Below are 20,642 nucleotides of genomic sequence, written 5' to 3' on the forward strand. Positions count from 1 at the left end.
GGACTAAACGTACATGTGCTGCACGATTTGTCCTGTCCGTGTATTATCGTGCATTGACTCTTGGATTGTTCTGTTTTCAGGTAACAAGAACAAGGATCCGGAACGCTGACTATTTATTCACCGGTTATGCTCAGGAATGTGGTAAGTTGATTTGTTGATCACTACTTGCAATGTTTTTTGTCTATGGGTATCCGTGATTAGGAATATTCACTCGCCGATCAGATTATTGCTGCTGACTTTGATATTATGAAATACCCATGACAATCAAAGTGTACTGCATAGTGATCAATTCAAAAATTGGCTTTAATGTAGAGATGCAGTTTATGTGTGAATTTCATCAAAAATATTTTTTTTTCGTTTTTTTTATAGATTTCTAAAGAATTTTCTTTGAAAATTTGACCAATGAATTCTTATTGGAACACCGTTAAAATTGATCGTTATTTTCTGGTTAAAAATAAAAAAACACTCTCACTTGGAAATGTTTATGTCCAATTGCCTAATTTGCACGAGTAAGCAAATAACGGGACCTTTGATTGACAATATGCAAACTTCTGTGCCTCGCGTTTCGATTCTAGGGTTATGCGATTAGTCATTATTGTGCATTCCTGGGATTGATTCTCAATACATAAAAATCATCGAGGATAAATAATTTAATATCACACTTTGTCCTCTACACGGTAAACCATGGCTCTGAAATACTCGTGGATTTTTTAATGAAAATACATGGAAGAGAAGCCATGATATTTTGGTCGTGATAAAAAGTCGCCTTCTTAGGACCGCCGCCTGTTTAATAATTCATGAGATGACGTCATATTTACTGGGCATTGCCACGTGTTTTTACCGACCCCATCAAAACACTGGTACGAATGACGTGTTTCTGATTTATATATTGAAGAGCAGTTGTTCTGGTTCAACGATTTTACATAAAATGTATGGTTATACGTTAACTTTCAATTTCAATAGTCTAGAAAGTATGACGAAGTATGACAAAGCAGTAATTCTCGGTTTAACGCGCAAATATGCAAATTAGCCTTTTTCTAGTCTTCTATTTTTGGTGAATTCTTGGGCTTTAAATTAAAATAGCTGATAAACGCTTTTTCCATTTTGTCTTGAAATTTTCACACATTGACAAGGTGCTCCCCTTTCAAAATGCGTCCGGACAGTTTATTACGGCGAGTGGAACAAAAATAACAAGTCCGCAATTAATATAGATATATAAATTATTGAAAACTAGAAAAGAGTGAACTTTGAGGTCATGTTGTGCGACTTTGAAAGCCGTTAGAGAGATGAGTGGACGCATTTGAATTAGTAGTATACCAAGGTATCCAGTGATGTAATTTTACCCACAAACGGACTTGAAGTTTTTAAGCTAATTCTTTTAAAACCACTTTTGTCCAAAAAAGCATATTTTTGTCCCAAAATCAAAAACGCATTCTGGATATTTAAAATAAAGACAAGTTTTACAAAGTTTGTATAATAAGCTTTCAGAAAATATACAACACGTTGGATATATAATACCATCTTCATTGTCTAATTACTCAATTAAAAAGCAAGCCAAATAAACTGCATCTCTACCTTAAACTGGATTTAAATAAACTTAGTTCAGTGTCTGTTGTGAGGGGTTTGATAACTCATTTGTTGCGATTCTGCAGTCAATTTTGCAAAGATTAATACATTTGTCCTATGTAATACAAAGCAGCTCGTTGCAGTGTAGAAATGTATTTAATTATGAAATTGAAAGAGGGCTGTCGACGTTGATTTATCAGTTGAGACCACCACATTGTTCAATGAGTAATAACGCTTTAATGTTTTTTGTTGATAACTAATCGGTCAATAAAGGAATGTTGAGGTAAGCTAACCTTTATAGAATTTAAGTTTCCTGCTTTATTTTTTATTAAAGATTGAAGTACTTGTAATGATTTTAATCTTTTTTCCCCCATCTTATCGATAAATGACGATATAAACTGTCATGTTTTCATGACAAGCCAAACCAAATCTGAACCAAGCACTTAACTGACAGACGCATATATAGATTATACAGTGTGAGAATATGTAAATGATTGTTTTTGTTTTTCTTGACAGGTCTTGTATCTTTCAAAATGGATCAAGATAAGCTTTATTGGTAAGCAATCCAGATTGTAATTATTGGTTGTGGTGGGAGGGGGTGTGTCATAAATGCAATATGCATTACTACTATTGCTGCAAAGCACATGGCCTCAATGATGGAGTCGTAGGTTAGGCATTTAAAATGTTAAATATTAAATTCTCAATACATAATGGCAATGAAGCAATTCCAAAACATTCGCAGTTTCCACCAAAGGGACGTCAGTCTCAATGCCGGCATAACACTTCCTTGGCTGTATTAGTTGTCTGGTACAATCAATGTCTTGTCTTTTGTATTTAATTACAACACATTATTATTGCAATACTTTAATCATTTTGCAGGACTGCAGTTATTTTCAATCAGATAAAGAACAATTTTGTATCCAGAATCCTAGGTCAAGTCTTGCCTTATGAAAGCTTTTGCTAGATCCTAACTTGATTGTATATATGTAGAAATGTACAGTATCTATTGTGATGACAAGTCGTAGAATTTGATTGTACCTCGCAAAATCTAAATAGTTGCATGAATTTGAGAACATGTTGCCATAGAAACCTGGTACAACTCTTGTAATGACGATTTAATCTTTTTCCCCCCATCTTGTCTATAAATGACAATATAAACTGTCATGTTTTCATGACAAGCCAAACGAAGTCTAAACAAGAATTCTCATGGTGTGATGACTTTCCTCTTGTAGAGTGGTTGCTGTTGAACTAGAAATTCTTTTTTCTGCAGTGATTGAGAAAATGTCTTTTTGATTGTTACCTGAAGTTTCTCTAAATTGTTTTTTTTTCCTAGTTACCAGATACCGTAATGTTTGAAGTATCCTGCAATGGATTGTACCAGGTAAAAACAATGTTGATCTTCTAAAAACTGAGTATCTTTATCTCTGGTTAGCAATGATGAAACAATTCCAAAACATTCGCAGTTTCCACCAAAGAGACTAACTGTCTCAATGCTGGCATAACACTTCCTTGGATGTCTGAGCTGTGAGCAGTATGGCAAAATGTGCATTATATTGAATGTTCTGATTTGTAACTTCAATTAGATTTCCATTAATACTAATGTCAAATTTATTTGCAGAATTTGAAAATTGTGTTTGACACCTTGACTGCTTTCTGAAGGAATGATTGAGATGGTTTTGATTTCATCTTTGTGAAATTAACAGATATTTAACCTGCACCTTAATGTAAATATTGGATTACTTGTTTCTACTTTTAATTTTCTATTCTTAAATTCCAACGATGACATACAGTGAGGTTGGCCTTCACTTGGCTCTGTCAGTGTGGCGTACGGGAGCTGAGCATATTTTGCATGATGTATATTCCCATTCCACGACGTTGGAGAACAATCTCGTCCCCACTGTCATCATGCTTCGACATAATGTTAGTGGTGTGGGCAGATTCTTGCATATTCCCACTCCTTCTCAGAGTTGTTATGTGACCATTACTGAGGAGAGACCAGGCAAAGAACATTGGGGGGGGGGGGAGAAAGCTCAGTACTTGATTTGATCTGAGAAGTCTGTGTCTGTAGGGCATTTATTCTAAATTAATACAAAGAAATTTACACCTCTACATTTAGGGAGGGGCACTAATATTGCAGCCTCTAAGTTAATACGATGTAGGAAAAAAGCTGCTAGATTCAAAAGTGGCTGGCACGTGGTAATTATCATGTCGCAGACCTTGATGCCAAGCCACCAATTGTATCAAAAGGAAACATTCTTGATCTCATTTGGCTTCGTTCAAACATGATTCCATTCTGGATAAAGGTCTACATATTAAATCTGTATTGCATCATGTGACCAGGTCACATTGGGCACAAATGTTCATTTCCATAAATAATAAAATCTTCCTCCTTACAGTATGAAGATGTGGGCAAAGAGCAAAGCTAAATATTTGTAAACTGTTAGTAATGTCCATTAATATCCTGCCACATGAGAAATCTACATTGACATGTAAGTAACCTTAGTAACACCAATTAGCTGCTTGTTGAAATGTTTTTTTAACTTTTTTTTTCAAAATCTGCCCTGTATGTGCTTGAATTTGAGTTTGCCTGAAATTGAAATTTACTGTTGGGATTGATCTCGGAAGCCTCTTCGAATACTATTGTATATTTATTGTACACATTTTCTTCAGTAAGGTTTAACACCAACTTCCTTTAAAATCACCTATGTCGTAGTCCATATCTGGCGTCATGACAATGAAGATTTAGGTTATCAAAGGGAAGGAGAGAAACGCGTTGTATTGCGAATGAGAGGCAGGTAGACTTGCTCCCGTGTCTGTTATCTCAATTTACATTGCTACATTCATGTAATGTAACAATGCTCCAGGTATGAATGCTGTCTTCATACTTAACACTTGTACATTTGATTTTCGTAGGACTGGATGCAGTGAATCTTAAATTGACAAGATGCTAATGAAGGTTTTCGGCTAGTTATTCAATTTCTGCAGTTAAAATTGTCAACTCTGCTACAAATGATTTGCACAAGAATTTTGTCTGAATATTTGTTTCAATAAATTACATTGATGTTCATAATTCCAAAACTATACTGGTGTATGTACATCTTGTCTTTAATGAATTTGCCAAAAATTCTGTTTTACTCGAATTGTCAAAATTCACGTTCTAATTGTTGCAGTGTAAGACCTGCTTATCGCAATTGAGAGGCCACCCACTGAACTTGCACTGGACAGGGTTCTTTTTTTACTGCTAAAATGGGGTAGACAAGACAATAGTACTGGAAATGAAATGCACGTACACCAAAATATCTAGTTAAACCAGATCCCCCATGAATGAGGGGGCTAAAGAAAACCTTGTGGTTTATTTCAGTTTCCACGAATGCCTTTCGGGCTTGTGAATGCACCAGCCTCTTTCCCGTATGATGCGTATTTAATTGATCACATTTTAATTTATTCAAAGTTTTGGAAGGAGCATGTACAGAATTTCCGACTCGGTTAAGGAAGGCAGATTTGACTGCAAGACCTTCAAAGTGTTTCTTTGGTTTTACTAATTTAGAGTTTATTGGTTACCAGGTTGGTTGCAAGTATTACCAGATAAAATAGAAGCCATGCAGCCAGACTTGAAACAGTAAAGCAAGTAAGGTCATTTTTAGGCATGGCTAGGTACTATAGCAAATTTGTACCAAACGTTGCTACAATAGCAGGTCGTATCAGTAATTTGAGAAAGGTTGGGGGGGGGATAGTCTGGGGCAGATTTCCAAGAAAATGCCTTTAATCATTTGAAAGTTTTATTGATTAAGCAACCAATTTTAAAATTGCCTGATTTTTACCAAGTTTTATTTTGAGATGCGATGCATCGGGTGTTGGACTTCGTGCAGTTTTATTACAGCAATATGAGGAAGGAAAATTTCCACTGGCATATGCCAGTCGTAAATTGCTAGCCAGAGATAAGTCTTTTTCTGTAATTGAAAAAAGTCTTTGGCAGTGGTTCGGGCATTTCACCAATATTTGTATGGTAAAGAATTTATTTTGGAAACGGATCACCAGCCATTGATTTATTTAAACAAGGCTAAAAAAAGTAGGTTAATGCGGTGTGCCCTATATTTGCGATCATTTAGCTACGGCATTATAGCAATTAAAAGTAAAGAAAATATAGGTACAGACTATTTAAGCAGGATTGGCAATACTTTGATAAATGTAAATTTATTGGCAGTTGATGCTGATTATTGGACTGAAAATGTGCCATGTTCAGTCTTGATAGGTGGGGGGTGGGGGGCAATGTCAGCATCCTTTATTTTATGTTTTTTTTTGCCATATTACTTCAAACCCTGCCAATGGAAGTATGCATGGAATCGTAGGAAGAAATAGTGTGCATTGTCTTGTGATAACAATCATAAAATTGATTGACGGGTCATGCTTATTTTCAACAGGTGCGCTTGTAATTTACATAACAAAGGGTGTTTACAACTTTGGAAAGAGAATTAGAATCTACCAAGTGTGCTGTTATTTGAACAACAAAGAATGTTTATGATCTACTGAGTTGCCTGCGTGACCCAGCTGCTAGCAGGATCACATTCTGGCTTGTGTGGAAACTGAATCATGCCTATAAAGTGGACAGACTCAAGACAGTTCGTGTCGATCATTTCAACTTGGTATCCAGTGTGTTTGCTGCTACGGTATTGTGTGGCAAGTAATACAGGCTACAACCATCATTCTGTGAGACTTGTATGAACTGCTCTGCGATCTCCTGCTTTCAGCGGTGCCCTCCAGAATAACGGCGTTCCTCTGCAAGCAAGACTCCTGTATTTCTTCGTCATTGTGTTTCAGAAGCCATTGACTGTCGTCCTATATTACATCCTGGAACTGTGAGTTATCACCAATGCACACTTCCCTAAGCAATCCCCTATTTTAGTGACTTTATTTATTGTATTTTTCTGTGCTTTATTTCTTGTAATTATTAAGAGGTATTAAAGCCAGGAGCTTTAACTCGATATTTTGGTGTATGTACACGTCATGAATTTGTTTACGCGTATCTGTTGACCGACTTAATTAGCTGATTATTAGCGAATTGCTGTGTTATGTCTGTCATCGTTTAGGCCTATTTGAAGTTTTGAATGAAACTTGGCTCAGTGATTTGGAACTAATTACGAGATAACCGTCGCTTTTCTGACTAAGATTTCTGACAGTTGGTATTCGTAGTTATTAATGTAGTGAACGATTAATCAAAAGATATGACATATTCAGTACTTAGTGTGATTGACTTTATGATTGAAGGTTACGCCTTGTAGTCTTTTAACTGTATTGTAATTGGTTAGAGTTTTGAAAATGAATAAAGAGTTTGAGTTGGTCTTGGCTAGCACACAGAGGCAGTCCTGGAGAGCCTTGGGGCGAGTGTTGACGCAGTCTAAAGAGTCTTGGGTCAGCCTTGCGATAGTCTTGGGGACTTTTCCCCAGGGCGCTGTGCCTTGTAGAGTGCTCGACTGTCCGACTAAGATGAGAGTTGAAACGTATTTCGTTGTGTGTGTCTTATTTGACTGTAAAGCTTAAGTGACTTTCCTGATCCCGTACCTCAAGGGGACGAGATATAGAGACGAGATTCCCCCTGACAAGTGTGGAGAACCCCCGAGGAGAGAAGAATTTCCCCCCGATATACATTTCATTCCCAGTACTATTGTCTTGTCTACCCCATTCTAGCAGTAAAAGACCCCCCCCCCCCCCCCTGTGCAGTGAATTTTGTGGGTGGCCCTCTCAATTGCGATAAGCAGGCCTTACACTGTGACAGTAATCTTGGATGAAGTTAAGCAATAAATGTGGAAATGTCAACTTTAGATTGTGCATTAAAGTCTGATCCTTGCTTGAAACAAATTGGTGTTCTATACATAAAAAACAATTCTGCTAGCGTGTAGCTTCTCTAAACCTGTGAGAACCTGGACTAGTCGCAGTTGCTGCCCAAAGCTGTACTGATAAATATCTTGTAAGAGGTTCTTTCAATGCAGACACACAATTGGGACTCTACTTAAGCTGAGGTTGTCTGTTGTGATAATTAAAAAAACATTAATGTGAAGTTCAAAATAAACACTTTAATGAAAGTGAAAATTTCCAGAAAGTGTATGCTGTCTAGGTTAAATTTTGAGGCTCCCAGAAGCTATGTGACTGTCATTTAATCCTGTGCGGAAACATTGGTATTCAGCACATGCATCAAAGTTGGCATTGTTTATTGGAAAATGTGGTATCTTGAACAGGACGTGTTTTTTTTCTTCAAATTAGACATATTAGGATACATGTCCATGACAATTAGTTTCACAATCAGGTGAAAGATGGTTGCCTGCCTGCAATCAATGTTGCTTTTTGATCATAATACTATATCTCTTGACAAATGAAATTCAGTTTGGATACAAAAAAAAATGCATGAATAGCATATCCTGTTAAATTTCTGACAATATATTTCGATTTTTGAAGAGTTGTACATTACATGTAATTTCTGTTATTGGACCAGCCAATTATTCACTCGCAATTACTAATTGTATTTTTGGCATGAATAACATTTCCCTTAATTCAAACGGGGACTATCTCATTAAAAATAACTTGTATATTCATTATACATCATGTCATAGATATACAGATGTATCATTTTGACGATCCCTTTCAAAATGGCAGACCGGCGGCCATTTTGTTTCAATTAATGCTGTTCAGAGCAATATTTCTCAATATGAACAAGTACTTGTACTATATTTCCTAAACAAAACTATATAGCTTAGACTTGATGACCAACGGGGACTGTGCCATGCATTGCTTGTTACCATTAGAGATATAGACAGGTACGTGCTGCACATGCATCTAAACACAGTTCCTCTATAGTCTCTTATATAGACTAATAACGTCCTCTTTTGTGTAAAAACTACTGCAATGTGAAGATTTAAATGTATCACTGGTTGTTTAAATTGTCGATTAGAAGAATGTTATTATCAGTGATGGTAATACAAAACATTTAAGCGCGGTGTATTTTACACGCGGTGTATACGTCGCTATGTAGTCCCATGTAGAACAGGGCGCGGAGTGACTACCACCGCTCTTTAACTCGTGCATCGACCATCAAGCAACGTATTGCAACACTGCATTTGAAACTGCCAATACAACTACTGGAGGCATTCATTGTTATGACGCCCTGAAGTTATTTTGAGCCTGGTGCTGCCGGTAAGGTTTAACAGTTGTATGGTATTATTTTGGTGATAAACTCGATAGTTATGTAACGTAACCATAACAACCAATGTAAGTCTGCTAATAAACAGATAGTGTCTATGCAGGAAATATGTTTGTTTGATGACCCAGTTTAAGATGTCTGATGGGTAGCCATTTTAATGTTAGAATTTCATCAAATCAAGCATTTCTGCCATCATGATGACAGAACCGGATCTTAATCGTGCATGGACACATTCCGTTCATACATTAAACATTAAAGGATATTGGTGCACATCAGTTTGTTCTCAGATCGTATTCAAAATGTCCGACTGGTGGACATTTTTGAGCCAAGTATATCCGACAGGCACTGACTGTTCATTTTCAAACTTTGTATATATGTTCCTTCAACTTGATAACATGGGGACTACGAAGTGTGGACTGCCGCATGCGTCTTTAGTATAATTATTTGAATATAATTTGAAACGTAGTATGAATGGATGATAATTGTTGTATTATTTTTATTCATAACTACTACATTTAAATACAATGTTGCATTATGTTAATAATTCGTTAAAGTTATTTATGTCATGAATGACATGAGAACGTAACGTGTTTGCATTGCAGTTGTTTCAGTCCATAATAGCGAGATCTTTTTGTCAAACCATCGCCATGTTTGTTACTGTTTTGTACAGTTAATTATTATATGAACCTGAACTGACCATGTATATATATATACATATCACTGTTCATGAAAGACCCATGGCCTATAGTACTGAATAAATCTATTATTATAACACAATTTACGTGGCGGCAGCTTTCGCTTAGCTTAGCTTTTAAGCTCAACATCTGTTACGGTGTGTCTCTATGTCTGAAATTATTTCAGAGATATTATACCAACCTATATAGCAGTCAGACAATAATTCACAAAAACATTAATAATGTGTAGAATATATTAATTTGAGAATGTATTAACTGACATGGAAACCAACCAATGTGTGCGAAGGTTCCATTATCTACTAGGGATGCAACAAAACAGCCGGTTATGAGGGTCAATGAATTTTCAATGAAAATTAATAAGGTTTTGGTGTGTTATCGGCACCCTAAACCAAAGTTTCACGAGCGTGAAAAATCGAAGCACAAAATCGAAACATTTCAATGCTATAAACACGATAAGAATTACGGTTCTAGCTTTGTGCATATAATTTGAATAATGAGTACACAGTTACTCTACGTCCTAGTCAAAAGCGACCACACGTTTATCGGGAAAATTATATACGATGACTAAAACGTGCGGATAGTTGATGTAACTGAACATACAACTGACAGCACAACATGTTTTGACTTTGAAAATGTATTAATTGGGTAAACACTATTTACAATCACCTTAAAATCCTGATACTAAACGGTGGTTATTTTTCAAATACATGTACTTCAAGGGGCGTTAAGGATGTCCGTTACATACTATTTTATCGGTTTAAATATAAACGATATAAATTAAGGAAATCGAGCAATTTTAGAAGCTTAGCAGATGCAAAAATTCGTTACCCAATATCAATTTCCATCGGAAATAGTGTCAGTGCGGTACTAGAAGACATAATAGAAAGAGTTTGGGAATTCCCCCGAGTAACATTTAACATGAGCTGAGATATGAATTTCCCATGGATTGTGGAGAATGGTATATTGCGGTAGAGGTGTGTATGGAAACTGATGAAGGTTAATAATTGTTGTCAATGCTGAAATAAAATAAATCAGGCAGGGTGTGAACTTTAATGTTTTTATCAGGATGACGATAATTTAAATTTGTTTTTGTTAAAAAACGTTATCCTTCAAACCATGGACAGTTGTAAGTCCTTCGACCTTCCTTGATCAAACTCAATACATGATGTGTTGTTAAATAAACTAAATAAATGAATAATCTCTTGTATATTATTCAACGTATATATGTATATATATACCAGTCTGTAAAATGTACTTATATATTATCATTGGTTCCATCTCCACACATCTCAATTATTCATCTGACCTAGTACAGGATGGAACAACTGAACCGACTGCTAACTACTACACAATTGGACCTGACACTCTAACCCGAGTAACCCATTCATCTTGTATGGACACAAAAGGCGTATTATTATAATATTGTTTTCCGCTTCAGTTATACCACGTACAAATAATACTATAGAAAAACAACGGGGTTGAATCGCAATGGTACGTACAAATAACAGTACCGTAAAGACTTTTTATTTTCGACATTGTGAAATTCTTTCCTTTTTGGGAGAAAAAAAAACTAAAAAAAAACTGATTTTGACAAGATAATTCAGAAATTTATATTAAGAATAATTCATAACGAAATGTATTCCATATGCACCCATACATAATTTTCATGATTACTGATTACACAAGAATATTCCAAAAAAAGATGTGCTATATTCTCTATATTTTGGCTTTTATTTGTCTTGAATTATGACTGAAAGTAGCTGAATGAAATTACAAACTATTTAGTGTGTTCAACAACTCATGAACAATTAAATAAATAAATAAATATGATTGTAGAAAAATACTGTTTTTTCTGCATAAAAACGAAAGAATATCACAATGTCGAAAATGGAAAGTCTTTATCGCAGTGTTGATTGTGCTGGGCATTGCACAATCTACTTACTAAGAAATTCACTATTTTGTAACATTATAGAGAATCCTTCCCCATCCACGAAAATGTTCTGTTCAGCAAATGCCGAAGTTCATTGTCATATGGCTGATAAAAACCGTAGAGTTTGTGTAGCACCACCTCGGGTATGTCAGGGTGCTGTCTGCCCTTGACATTCATGTTTGGGCACCGAACACCAGGAAAAGCGATACAGAAGAAGTCTGGCCCAAAATCCAGATGTGTCTTCAGCAGAAAGTTTGGCAGTCTCAGAAATGTTTCAATTTTGTTTATTTCTGACACAGGATCTAAACTAAAATCATTACCATCAACCACATGGATTTGTTCTTTAGGGAAATATTCCAACCACCTCTTCAGGTGTTTCGAGTATATTCCCTTCCTGACGAGGTCATTGTCAATGTCAATTGTGCCCGATGCGTTAAAAACTGACAGTTCAAAAGATTGTTCATTGATTCTATAATAGGGAGGGTTGAATCTTTTATATGATTCAGTGTATTGTTCGTGTACATAGTCAGAAACTGCCCTGACGACAGGATCACAGAGAATCACGACTAACTTTGTCTTGGGATTAAGTTCAGCCATCTTTTTGGGGGCATCTTCAGGAAACGAGAATGTCTGCGGAGTCTTTTCCAGAACTACTTGCCATTTTTTGGAAAACGGAAATTGTTTCCGATACCAATAGTAACCTTCATGAAAGTGTCGATCGTAGAAATGGATTTCCCCTGGTCTATGCATTATATATGGATGAATTGCCAATACATCTCGGAGTGCAGTTGTAGCACACTTTTTAACGCCAACTATGAAGGCATCTGAAATAGATCTTCTGCATCCAATCAGATTGTCCACTAACAGTTCATTCGATAGGGTGTTATTCGCCCACCACTGCGAGAATGATTCTTCTTTATAGCATGTGTTTCCAAACTTTGCCTTGATGTACGCAGTGAGGTTCGTGCCAACATCAGACGGTAAAGTCTGTGGTCGAGCTACCTTCTTCAACACACTAGTACGCACAGTAATGTTAGTATCCTGTGATCTGAGTATATCATCTTCAACAAGGTGTTTGTGACGGATAGATAGACAACAATATAAAGTGAGACTAGAAGTGAAAAGTATAGCGAAAAGACGAGGAACCAATCGCATGTTGATGGTGTTACCATACAACCATTTAAATGCGTGATTTATGTATAAGCTACAGTACGGCAGCCTGGTGGAATTATAATAATTTGCGAGTTGAATGCAATAGTACATTCAGTTATAGTCATACACCGGCCATGCAAATATTAACCTTATTAAAGCTCATTAAAACTAATTAGAATTGATGGCTGTGGCTTAGCTCATGTTTATTTGAATTTGTAAAATTGATTTATTATTTCTTCTTGTTGATATTGTATACTATGTGGCCGGCAGAACCTCCTTTTTGTATGTACAATTAGTATTGTAGCATACTCAGTTGTCACTTGCATTATGATACACCCACCATTTTAAAATATAATGTGTTGTTATAACACTTTTCAAACCCGGATTCAACTTCAGACATTGCGAAAAATAATTGCATGTTTTAATGATATTTTTTCTTTTTAATTTAGTATTAAATCTGCTGTTATTCATTCATTTTAATGGAAATTGTGTATTTTGTTTGGCCTGCACATTTGTTTTAATATGTTTTCGTAGATTGGACCAGGCATATAAGCACTGTTATTTCCATTTTCGAATATGCTTCTATATGTTGCATGTCTGTATAGTTGTGGGTTTTGCGTGTATGTTGTAGCTCTTTCATTCACAAATAAATCGATAAAGAAACATAATATACAGACAAATAAATAAATAAATAAATAAATGAACATCGTGATGTCTTTCCAGTAATCAGTTGGAACACCCCGTTCATCACTATCATATTATAGGCCAATATATACCTAGATAGAGGTGGCGGGTACAGTTTTACGGGAAATAAAAAGGGCTTTTTACAATTTACAAGGAAAAAAAGACGTTTTCGAAAAGTTTCGAAAATGTAATTTCCCTGGATTATTCTTTACGACTTTTTTATTTGGATGTAAATTCGTGTACGTACCGAGAAAATGACACATTTTTACAGTGTACGAAAATAAATATTTTATTGATTACGTTGTATGTCTAGCCTGTGACTTACAAAATTACAGAATTTTTTTTAAAATTTACGTTGTACAAACAAAACAATATTGCAATTACGATAAACAAAAATAACCCTTGCCTCCTCTAGATATACTCACATACATAATGAACTTATTTAGTTTTATGCGTCATTCAAGATGGCGGCCCCCATATAGTAAATATCGCATTTATTTTATTATATCAGATGTGCGCCAGCTGACTGTGGTGCGGTACTAGTTCGGGGGAATTCCTCCGGGTAAGGCCAGACTTTTTGTATTTCTTGTTTCTCAAGTTTTTATGAGTAAATTTTTTTGAAGAGGGCAGAAAAACATTAATTAATTCTTTTTTCTTATTAGATTTGTGTGATTCTCAAAGAATTGTAAGTGAGATCATCGATCGGAGAGTAGAAATTAAATAAAGTTTTATTCCATGTATAACCTGGTTGGCAATGTCGCCAATTTTGGCACAATTTTCAGCATCAATGACAGAGTTTCATGGCGTAGTAGTCTCAAGCAGCACTCAGAGATCAATACCCGAGATTCACTGTCAACCAACGCGCATAAAGTATACTTTGATCATGACACTCCCACGAAAATGCAACTTGGATTTGTTAGGCGGGCGGAAAAAAAATTGAAGATAAAAATAATTTTTGTTAGCAATTTTTTGCACTTACAAGTCGGCGGGCGGGAGAAATTACGCTGAAATAAACTTTTATTTTTATTTCATTTTCGGTTCCTGTTCATCCGGCGGGTTTGCGAAACAAGGAATAATAAAAGTCTGGCCTAACATTCAACATAAGCTGGGATATACATTTCTCATAGATTGTGGAGAATGGTACATTGCAGTGGAGGTGTGTATGGAAACTGAAGATGGTAAAAGAATACAGTCAGACCAGTTGTTGTCACTGCCACAGCGTCGGTATATCTGAATATACATTTGAAAGATTTATTTGTTCCCTTCCTTCCTGAAAAAAAAAATCAGCCAGGGTGTGAACTTTTTTCGGGATGACGATACTTTAAATTTTTTTTTTTTTAAAAACTTCTACCTTCCTTGTTCAAACTCAATACATGTGTTGTTAAATAAACTAAATAAATGAATAATGTCTTATATATTATTCAACGTATATATATATCTGTAAAATGTACTTATATATTATCATTGGTTCCATCTCCACACATCTCAATTATTCATCTGACCTAGTACAGCATGGAACAACTGAACCGACTGCTAAGTACTACACAATTGGACCTGACACTCTAACCCGAGTAACCCATTCATCTCGTATGGACACAAAAGACGTATTATTATAATATTGTTTTCTGCTTCAGTTATACCACGTACAAATAATACTATAGAAAAACAACGAGGTTGAATCGCAATGGTACGTACTAATAACAGTACCATAAAGACTTTTCGTTTTCAACATTGTGAAATTCTTTCCTTTTTGGGAGAAAAAAAAACTAAAAAAAACTGCTTTTTGACAAGATAATTCAGAAATTTATATTAAAATTAATTCATAACGAAATGTATTCCCTCTGCACCCATACATCATTTTCATGATTACTGATTACACAAGAATATTCCAAAAAAAGATGTGCTATATTCTCTATATTTTGGCTTTTATTTGTCTTGAATTATGACTGAAAGTAGCTGAATGAAATTACAAACTATTTAGTGTGTTCAACAACTCATGAACAATTAAATAAATAAATAAATATGATTGTAGAAAAATACTGTTTTTTCTGCATAAAAACGAAAGAATATCACAATGTCGAAAATGGAAAGTCTTTATCGCAGTGTTGAATGTGCTGGGCATTGCACAATCTACTTACTAAGAAATTCACTATTTTGTAACATTATAGAGAATCCTTCCCCATCCACGAAAATGTTCTGTTCAGCAAATGCCGAAGTTCAATGTCATATGGCTGATAAAAACCGTAGAGTTTGTGTAGCACCACCTCGGGTATGTCAGGGTGCTGTCTGCCCTTGACATTCATGTTTGGGCACCGAACACCAGGAAAAGCGATACAGAAGAAGTCTGGCCCAAAATCCAGATGTGTCTTCAGCAGAAAGTTTGGCAGTCTCAGAAATGTTTCAATTTTGTTTATTTCTGACACAGGATCTAAACTAAAATCATTACCATCAACCACATGGATTTGTTCTTTAGGGAAATATTCCAACCACCTCTTCAGGTGTTTCGAGTATATTCCCTTCCTGACGAGGTCATTGTCAATGTCAATTGTGCCCGATGCGTTAAAAACTGACAGTTCAAAAGATTGTTCATTGATTCTATAATAGGGAGGGTTGAATCTTTTATATGATTCAGTGTATTGTTCGTGTACATAGTCAGAAACTGCCCTGACGACAGGATCACAGAGAATCACGACTAACTTTGTCTTGGGATTAAGTTCAGCCATCTTTTTGGGGGCATCTTCAGGAAACGAGAATGTCTGCGGAGTCTTTTCCAGAACTACTTGCCATTTTTTGGAAAACGGAAATTGTTTCCGATACCAATAGTAACCTTCATGAAAGTGTCGATCGTAGAAATGGATTTCCCCTGGTCTATGCATTATATATGGATGAATTGCCAATACATCTCGGAGTGCAGTTGTAGCACACTTTTTAACGCCAACTATGAAGGCATCTGAAATAGATCTTCTGCATCCAATCAGATTGTCCACTAACAGTTCATTCGATAGGGTGTTATTCGCCCACCACTGCGAGAATGATTCTTCTTTATAGCATGTGTTTCCAAACTTTGCCTTGATGTACGCAGTGAGGTTCGTGCCAACATCAGACGGTAAAGTCTGTGGTCGAGCTACCTTCTTCAACACACTAGTACGCACAGTAATGTTAGTATCCTGTGATCTGAGTATATCATCTTCAACAAGGTGTTTGTGACGGATAGATAGACAACAATATAAAGTGAGACTAGAAGTGAAAAGTATAGCGAAAAGACGAGGAACCAATCGCATGTTGATGGTGTTACCATACAACCATTTAAATGCGTGATTTATGTATAAGCTACAGTACGGCAGCCTGGTGGAATTATAATAATTTGCGAGTTGAATGCAATAGTACATTCAGTTATAGTCATACACCGGCCATGCAAATATTAACCTTATTAAAGCTCATTAAAACTAATTAGAATTGATGGCTGTGGCTTAGCTCATGTTTATTTGAATTTGTAAAATTGATTTATTATTTCTTCTTGTTGATATTGTATACTATGTGGCCGGCAGAACCTCCTTTTTGTATGTACAATTAGTATTGTAGCATACTCAGTTGTCACTTGCATTATGATACACCCACCATTTTAAAATATAATGTGTTGTTATAACACTTTTCAAACCCGGATTCAACTTCAGACATTGCGAAAAATAATTGCATGTTTTAATGATATTTTTTCTTTTTAATTTAGTATTAAATCTGCTGTTATTCATTCATTTTAATGGAAATTGTGTATTTTGTTTGGCCTGCACATTTGTTTTAATATGTTTTCGTAGATTGGACCAGGCATATAAGCACTGTTATTTCCATTTTCGAATATGCTTCTATATGTTGCATGTCTGTATAGTTGTGGGTTTTGCGTGTATGTTGTAGCTCTTTCATTCACAAATAAATCGATAAAGAAACATAATATACAGACAAATAAATAAATAAATAAATAAATGAACATCGTGATGTCTTTCCAGTAATCAGTTGGAACACCCCGTTCATCACTATCATATTATAGGCCAATATATACCTAGATAGAGGTGGCGGGTACAGTTTTACGGGAAATAAAAAGGGCTTTTTACAATTTACAAGGAAAAAAAGACGTTTTCGAAAAGTTTCGAAAATGTAATTTCCCTGGATTATTCTTTACGACTTTTTTATTTGGATGTAAATTCGTGTACGTACCGAGAAAATGACACATTTTTACAGTGTACGAAAATAAATATTTTATTGATTACGTTGTATGTCTAGCCTGTGACTTACAAAATTACAGAATTTTTTTTAAAATTTACGTTGTACAAACAAAACAATATTGCAATTACGATAAACAAAAATAACCCTTGCCTCCTCTAGATATACTCACATACATAATGAACTTATTTAGTTTTATGCGTCATTCAAGATGGCGGCCCCCATATAGTAAATATCGCATTTATTTTATTATATCAGATGTGCGCCAGCTGACTGTGGTGCGGTACTAGTTCGGGGGAATTCCTCCGGGTAAGGCCAGACTTTTTGTATTTCTTGTTTCTCAAGTTTTTATGAGTAAATTTTTTTGAAGAGGGCAGAAAAACATTAATTAATTCTTTTTTCTTATTAGATTTGTGTGATTCTCAAAGAATTGTAAGTGAGATCATCGATCGGAGAGTAGAAATTAAATAAAGTTTTATTCCATGTATAACCTGGTTGGCAATGTCGCCAATTTTGGCACAATTTTCAGCATCAATGACAGAGTTTCATGGCGTAGTAGTCTCAAGCAGCACTCAGAGATCAATACCCGAGATTCACTGTCAACCAACGCGCATAAAGTATACTTTGATCATGACACTCCCACGAAAATGCAACTTGGATTTGTTAGGCGGGCGGAAAAAAAATTGAAGATAAAAATAATTTTTGTTAGCAATTTTTTGCACTTACAAGTCGGCGGGCGGGAGAAATTACGCTGAAATAAACTTTTATTTTTATTTCATTTTCGGTTCCTGTTCATCCGGCGGGTTTGCGAAACAAGGAATAATAAAAGTCTGGCCTAACATTCAACATAAGCTGGGATATACATTTCTCATAGATTGTGGAGAATGGTACATTGCAGTGGAGGTGTGTATGGAAACTGAAGATGGTAAAAGAATACAGTCAGACCAGTTGTTGTCACTGCCACAGCGTCGGTATATCTGAATATACATTTGAAAGATTTATTTGTTCCCTTCCTTCCTGAAAAAAAAAATCAGCCAGGGTGTGAACTTTTTTCGGGATGACGATACTTTAAATTTTTTTTTTTTTAAAAACTTCTACCTTCCTTGTTCAAACTCAATACATGTGTTGTTAAATAAACTAAATAAATGAATAATGTCTTATATATTATTCAACGTATATATATATCTGTAAAATGTACTTATATATTATCATTGGTTCCATCTCCACACATCTCAATTATTCATCTGACCTAGTACAGCATGGAACAACTGAACCGACTGCTAAGTACTACACAATTGGACCTGACACTCTAACCCGAGTAACCCATTCATCTCGTATGGACACAAAAGACGTATTATTATAATATTGTTTTCTGCTTCAGTTATACCACGTACAAATAATACTATAGAAAAACAACGAGGTTGAATCGCAATGGTACGTACTAATAACAGTACCATAAAGACTTTTCGTTTTCAACATTGTGAAATTCTTTCCTTTTTGGGAGAAAAAAAAACTAAAAAAAACTGCTTTTTGACAAGATAATTCAGAAATTTATATTAAAATTAATTCATAACGAAATGTATTCCCTCTGCACCCATACATCATTTTCATGATTACTGATTACACAAGAATATTCCAAAAAAAGATGTGCTATATTCTCTATATTTTGGCTTTTATTTGTCTTGAATTATGACTGAAAGTAGCTGAATGAAATTACAAACTATTTAGTGTGTTCAACAACTCATGAACAATTAAATAAATAAATAAATATGATTGTAGAAAAATACTGTTTTTTCTGCATAAAAACGAAAGAATATCACAATGTCGAAAATGGAAAGTCTTTATCGCAGTGTTGAATGTGCTGGGCATTGCACAATCTACTTACTAAGAAATTCACTATTTTGTAACATTATAGAGAATCCTTCCCCATCCACGAAAATGTTCTGTTCAGCAAATGCCGAAGTTCAATGTCATATGGCTGATAAAAACCGTAGAGTTTGTGTAGCACCACCTCGGGTATGTCAGGGTGCTGTCTGCCCTTGACATTCATGTTTGGGCACCGAACACCAGGAAAAGCGATACAGAAGAAGTCTGGCCCAAAATCCAGATGTGTCTTCAGCAGAAAGTTTGGCAGTCTCAGAAATGTTTCAATTTTGTTTATTTCTGACACAGGATCTAAACTAAAATCATTACCATCAACCACATGGATTTGTTCTTTAGGGAAATATTCCAACCACCTCTTCAGGTGTTTCGAGTATATTCCCTTCCTGACGAGGTCATTGTCAATGTCAATTGTGCCCGATGCGTTAAAAACTGACAGTTCAAAAGATTGTTCATTGATTCTATAATAGGGAGGGTTGAATCTTTTATATGATTCAGTGTATTGTTCGTGTACATAGTCAGAAACTGCCCTGACGACAGGATCACAGAGAATCACGACTAACTTTGTCTTGGGATTAAGTTCAGCCATCTTTTTGGGGGCATCTTCAGGAAACGAGAATGTCTGCGGAGTCTTTTCCAGAACTACTTGCCATTTTTTGGAAAACGGAAATTGTTTCCGATACCAATAGTAACCTTCATGAAAGTGTCGATCGTAGAAATGGATTTCCCCTGGTCTATGCATTATATATGGATGAATTGCCAATACATCTCGGAGTGCAGTTGTAGCACACTTTTTAACGCCAACTATGAAGGCATCTGAAATAGATCTTCTGCATCCAATCAGATTGTCCACTAACAGTTCATTCGATAGGGTGTTATTCGCCCACCACTGCGAGAATGATTCTTCTTTATAGCATGTGTTTCCAAACTTTGCCTTGATGTACGCAGTGAGGTTCGTGCCAACATCAGACGGTAAAGTCTGTGGTCGAGCTACCTTCTTCAACACACTAGTACGCACAGTAATGTTAGTATCCTGTGATCTGAGTATATCATCTTCAACAAGGTGTTTGTGACGGATAGATAGACAACAATATAAAGTGAGACTAGAAGTGAAAAGTATAGCGAAAAGACGAGGAACCAATCGCATGTTGATGGTGTTACCATACAACCATTTAAATGCGTGATTTATGTATAAGCTACAGTACGGCAGCCTGGTGGAATTATAATAATTTGCGAGTTGAATGCAATAGTACATTCAGTTATAGTCATACACCGGCCATGCAAATATTAACCTTATTAAAGCTCATTAAAACTAATTAGAATTGAT

At 35.6% G+C, this 20,642-nt stretch overlaps 3 protein-coding genes, 1 long non-coding RNA gene and 2 other non-coding genes across 6 annotated transcripts; 3 read left to right on the forward strand and 3 right to left on the reverse strand.

The window, feature by feature from the left end:
• The first annotated feature begins 84 nt into the window (after positions 1-84).
• Positions 85-4,647, forward strand: LOC144352620 (uncharacterized). Its single transcript, XR_013420635.1, has 6 exons — positions 85-141; positions 2,083-2,122; positions 2,900-2,947; positions 3,185-3,290; positions 3,963-4,055; positions 4,480-4,647. It is a non-coding gene; the product is annotated as an uncharacterized LOC144352620 (long non-coding RNA).
• On the forward strand, positions 2,996-3,091 carry LOC144352621 (small nucleolar RNA SNORD14). The gene has a single exon (XR_013420636.1). It is a non-coding gene; the product is annotated as a small nucleolar RNA SNORD14 (small nucleolar RNA).
• Positions 3,340-3,578, forward strand: LOC144352622 (small nucleolar RNA SNORA73 family). The gene has a single exon (XR_013420637.1). It is a non-coding gene; the product is annotated as a small nucleolar RNA SNORA73 family (small nucleolar RNA).
• Positions 4,648-11,419: 6,772 nt separating the features above from the next.
• LOC100368278 (heparan sulfate glucosamine 3-O-sulfotransferase 1-like) lies at positions 11,420-12,538 on the reverse strand. The gene has a single exon (XM_002735085.2). It carries the CDS (start codon positions 12,536-12,538, stop codon positions 11,420-11,422), a length of 1,119 nt encoding a protein of 372 aa, XP_002735131.2.
• A 2,843-nt stretch (positions 12,539-15,381) lies between these two features.
• LOC146746619 (heparan sulfate glucosamine 3-O-sulfotransferase 1-like) lies at positions 15,382-16,500 on the reverse strand. Its single transcript, XM_085498243.1, has one exon. The coding sequence runs from the start codon at positions 16,498-16,500 to the stop codon at positions 15,382-15,384; it is 1,119 nt and encodes a 372-aa protein (XP_085354369.1).
• A 2,843-nt stretch (positions 16,501-19,343) lies between these two features.
• On the reverse strand, positions 19,344-20,462 carry LOC146746620 (heparan sulfate glucosamine 3-O-sulfotransferase 1-like). Its single transcript, XM_085498244.1, has one exon. The coding sequence runs from the start codon at positions 20,460-20,462 to the stop codon at positions 19,344-19,346; it is 1,119 nt and encodes a 372-aa protein (XP_085354370.1).
• Between the last annotated feature and the right edge of the window lie 180 nt (positions 20,463-20,642).

This window comes from Saccoglossus kowalevskii, chromosome 4, assembly GCF_978046115.1.
Source record: "Saccoglossus kowalevskii chromosome 4, keSacKowa6.1, whole genome shotgun sequence".
Taxonomy (NCBI): domain Eukaryota; kingdom Metazoa; phylum Hemichordata; class Enteropneusta; family Harrimaniidae; genus Saccoglossus; species Saccoglossus kowalevskii.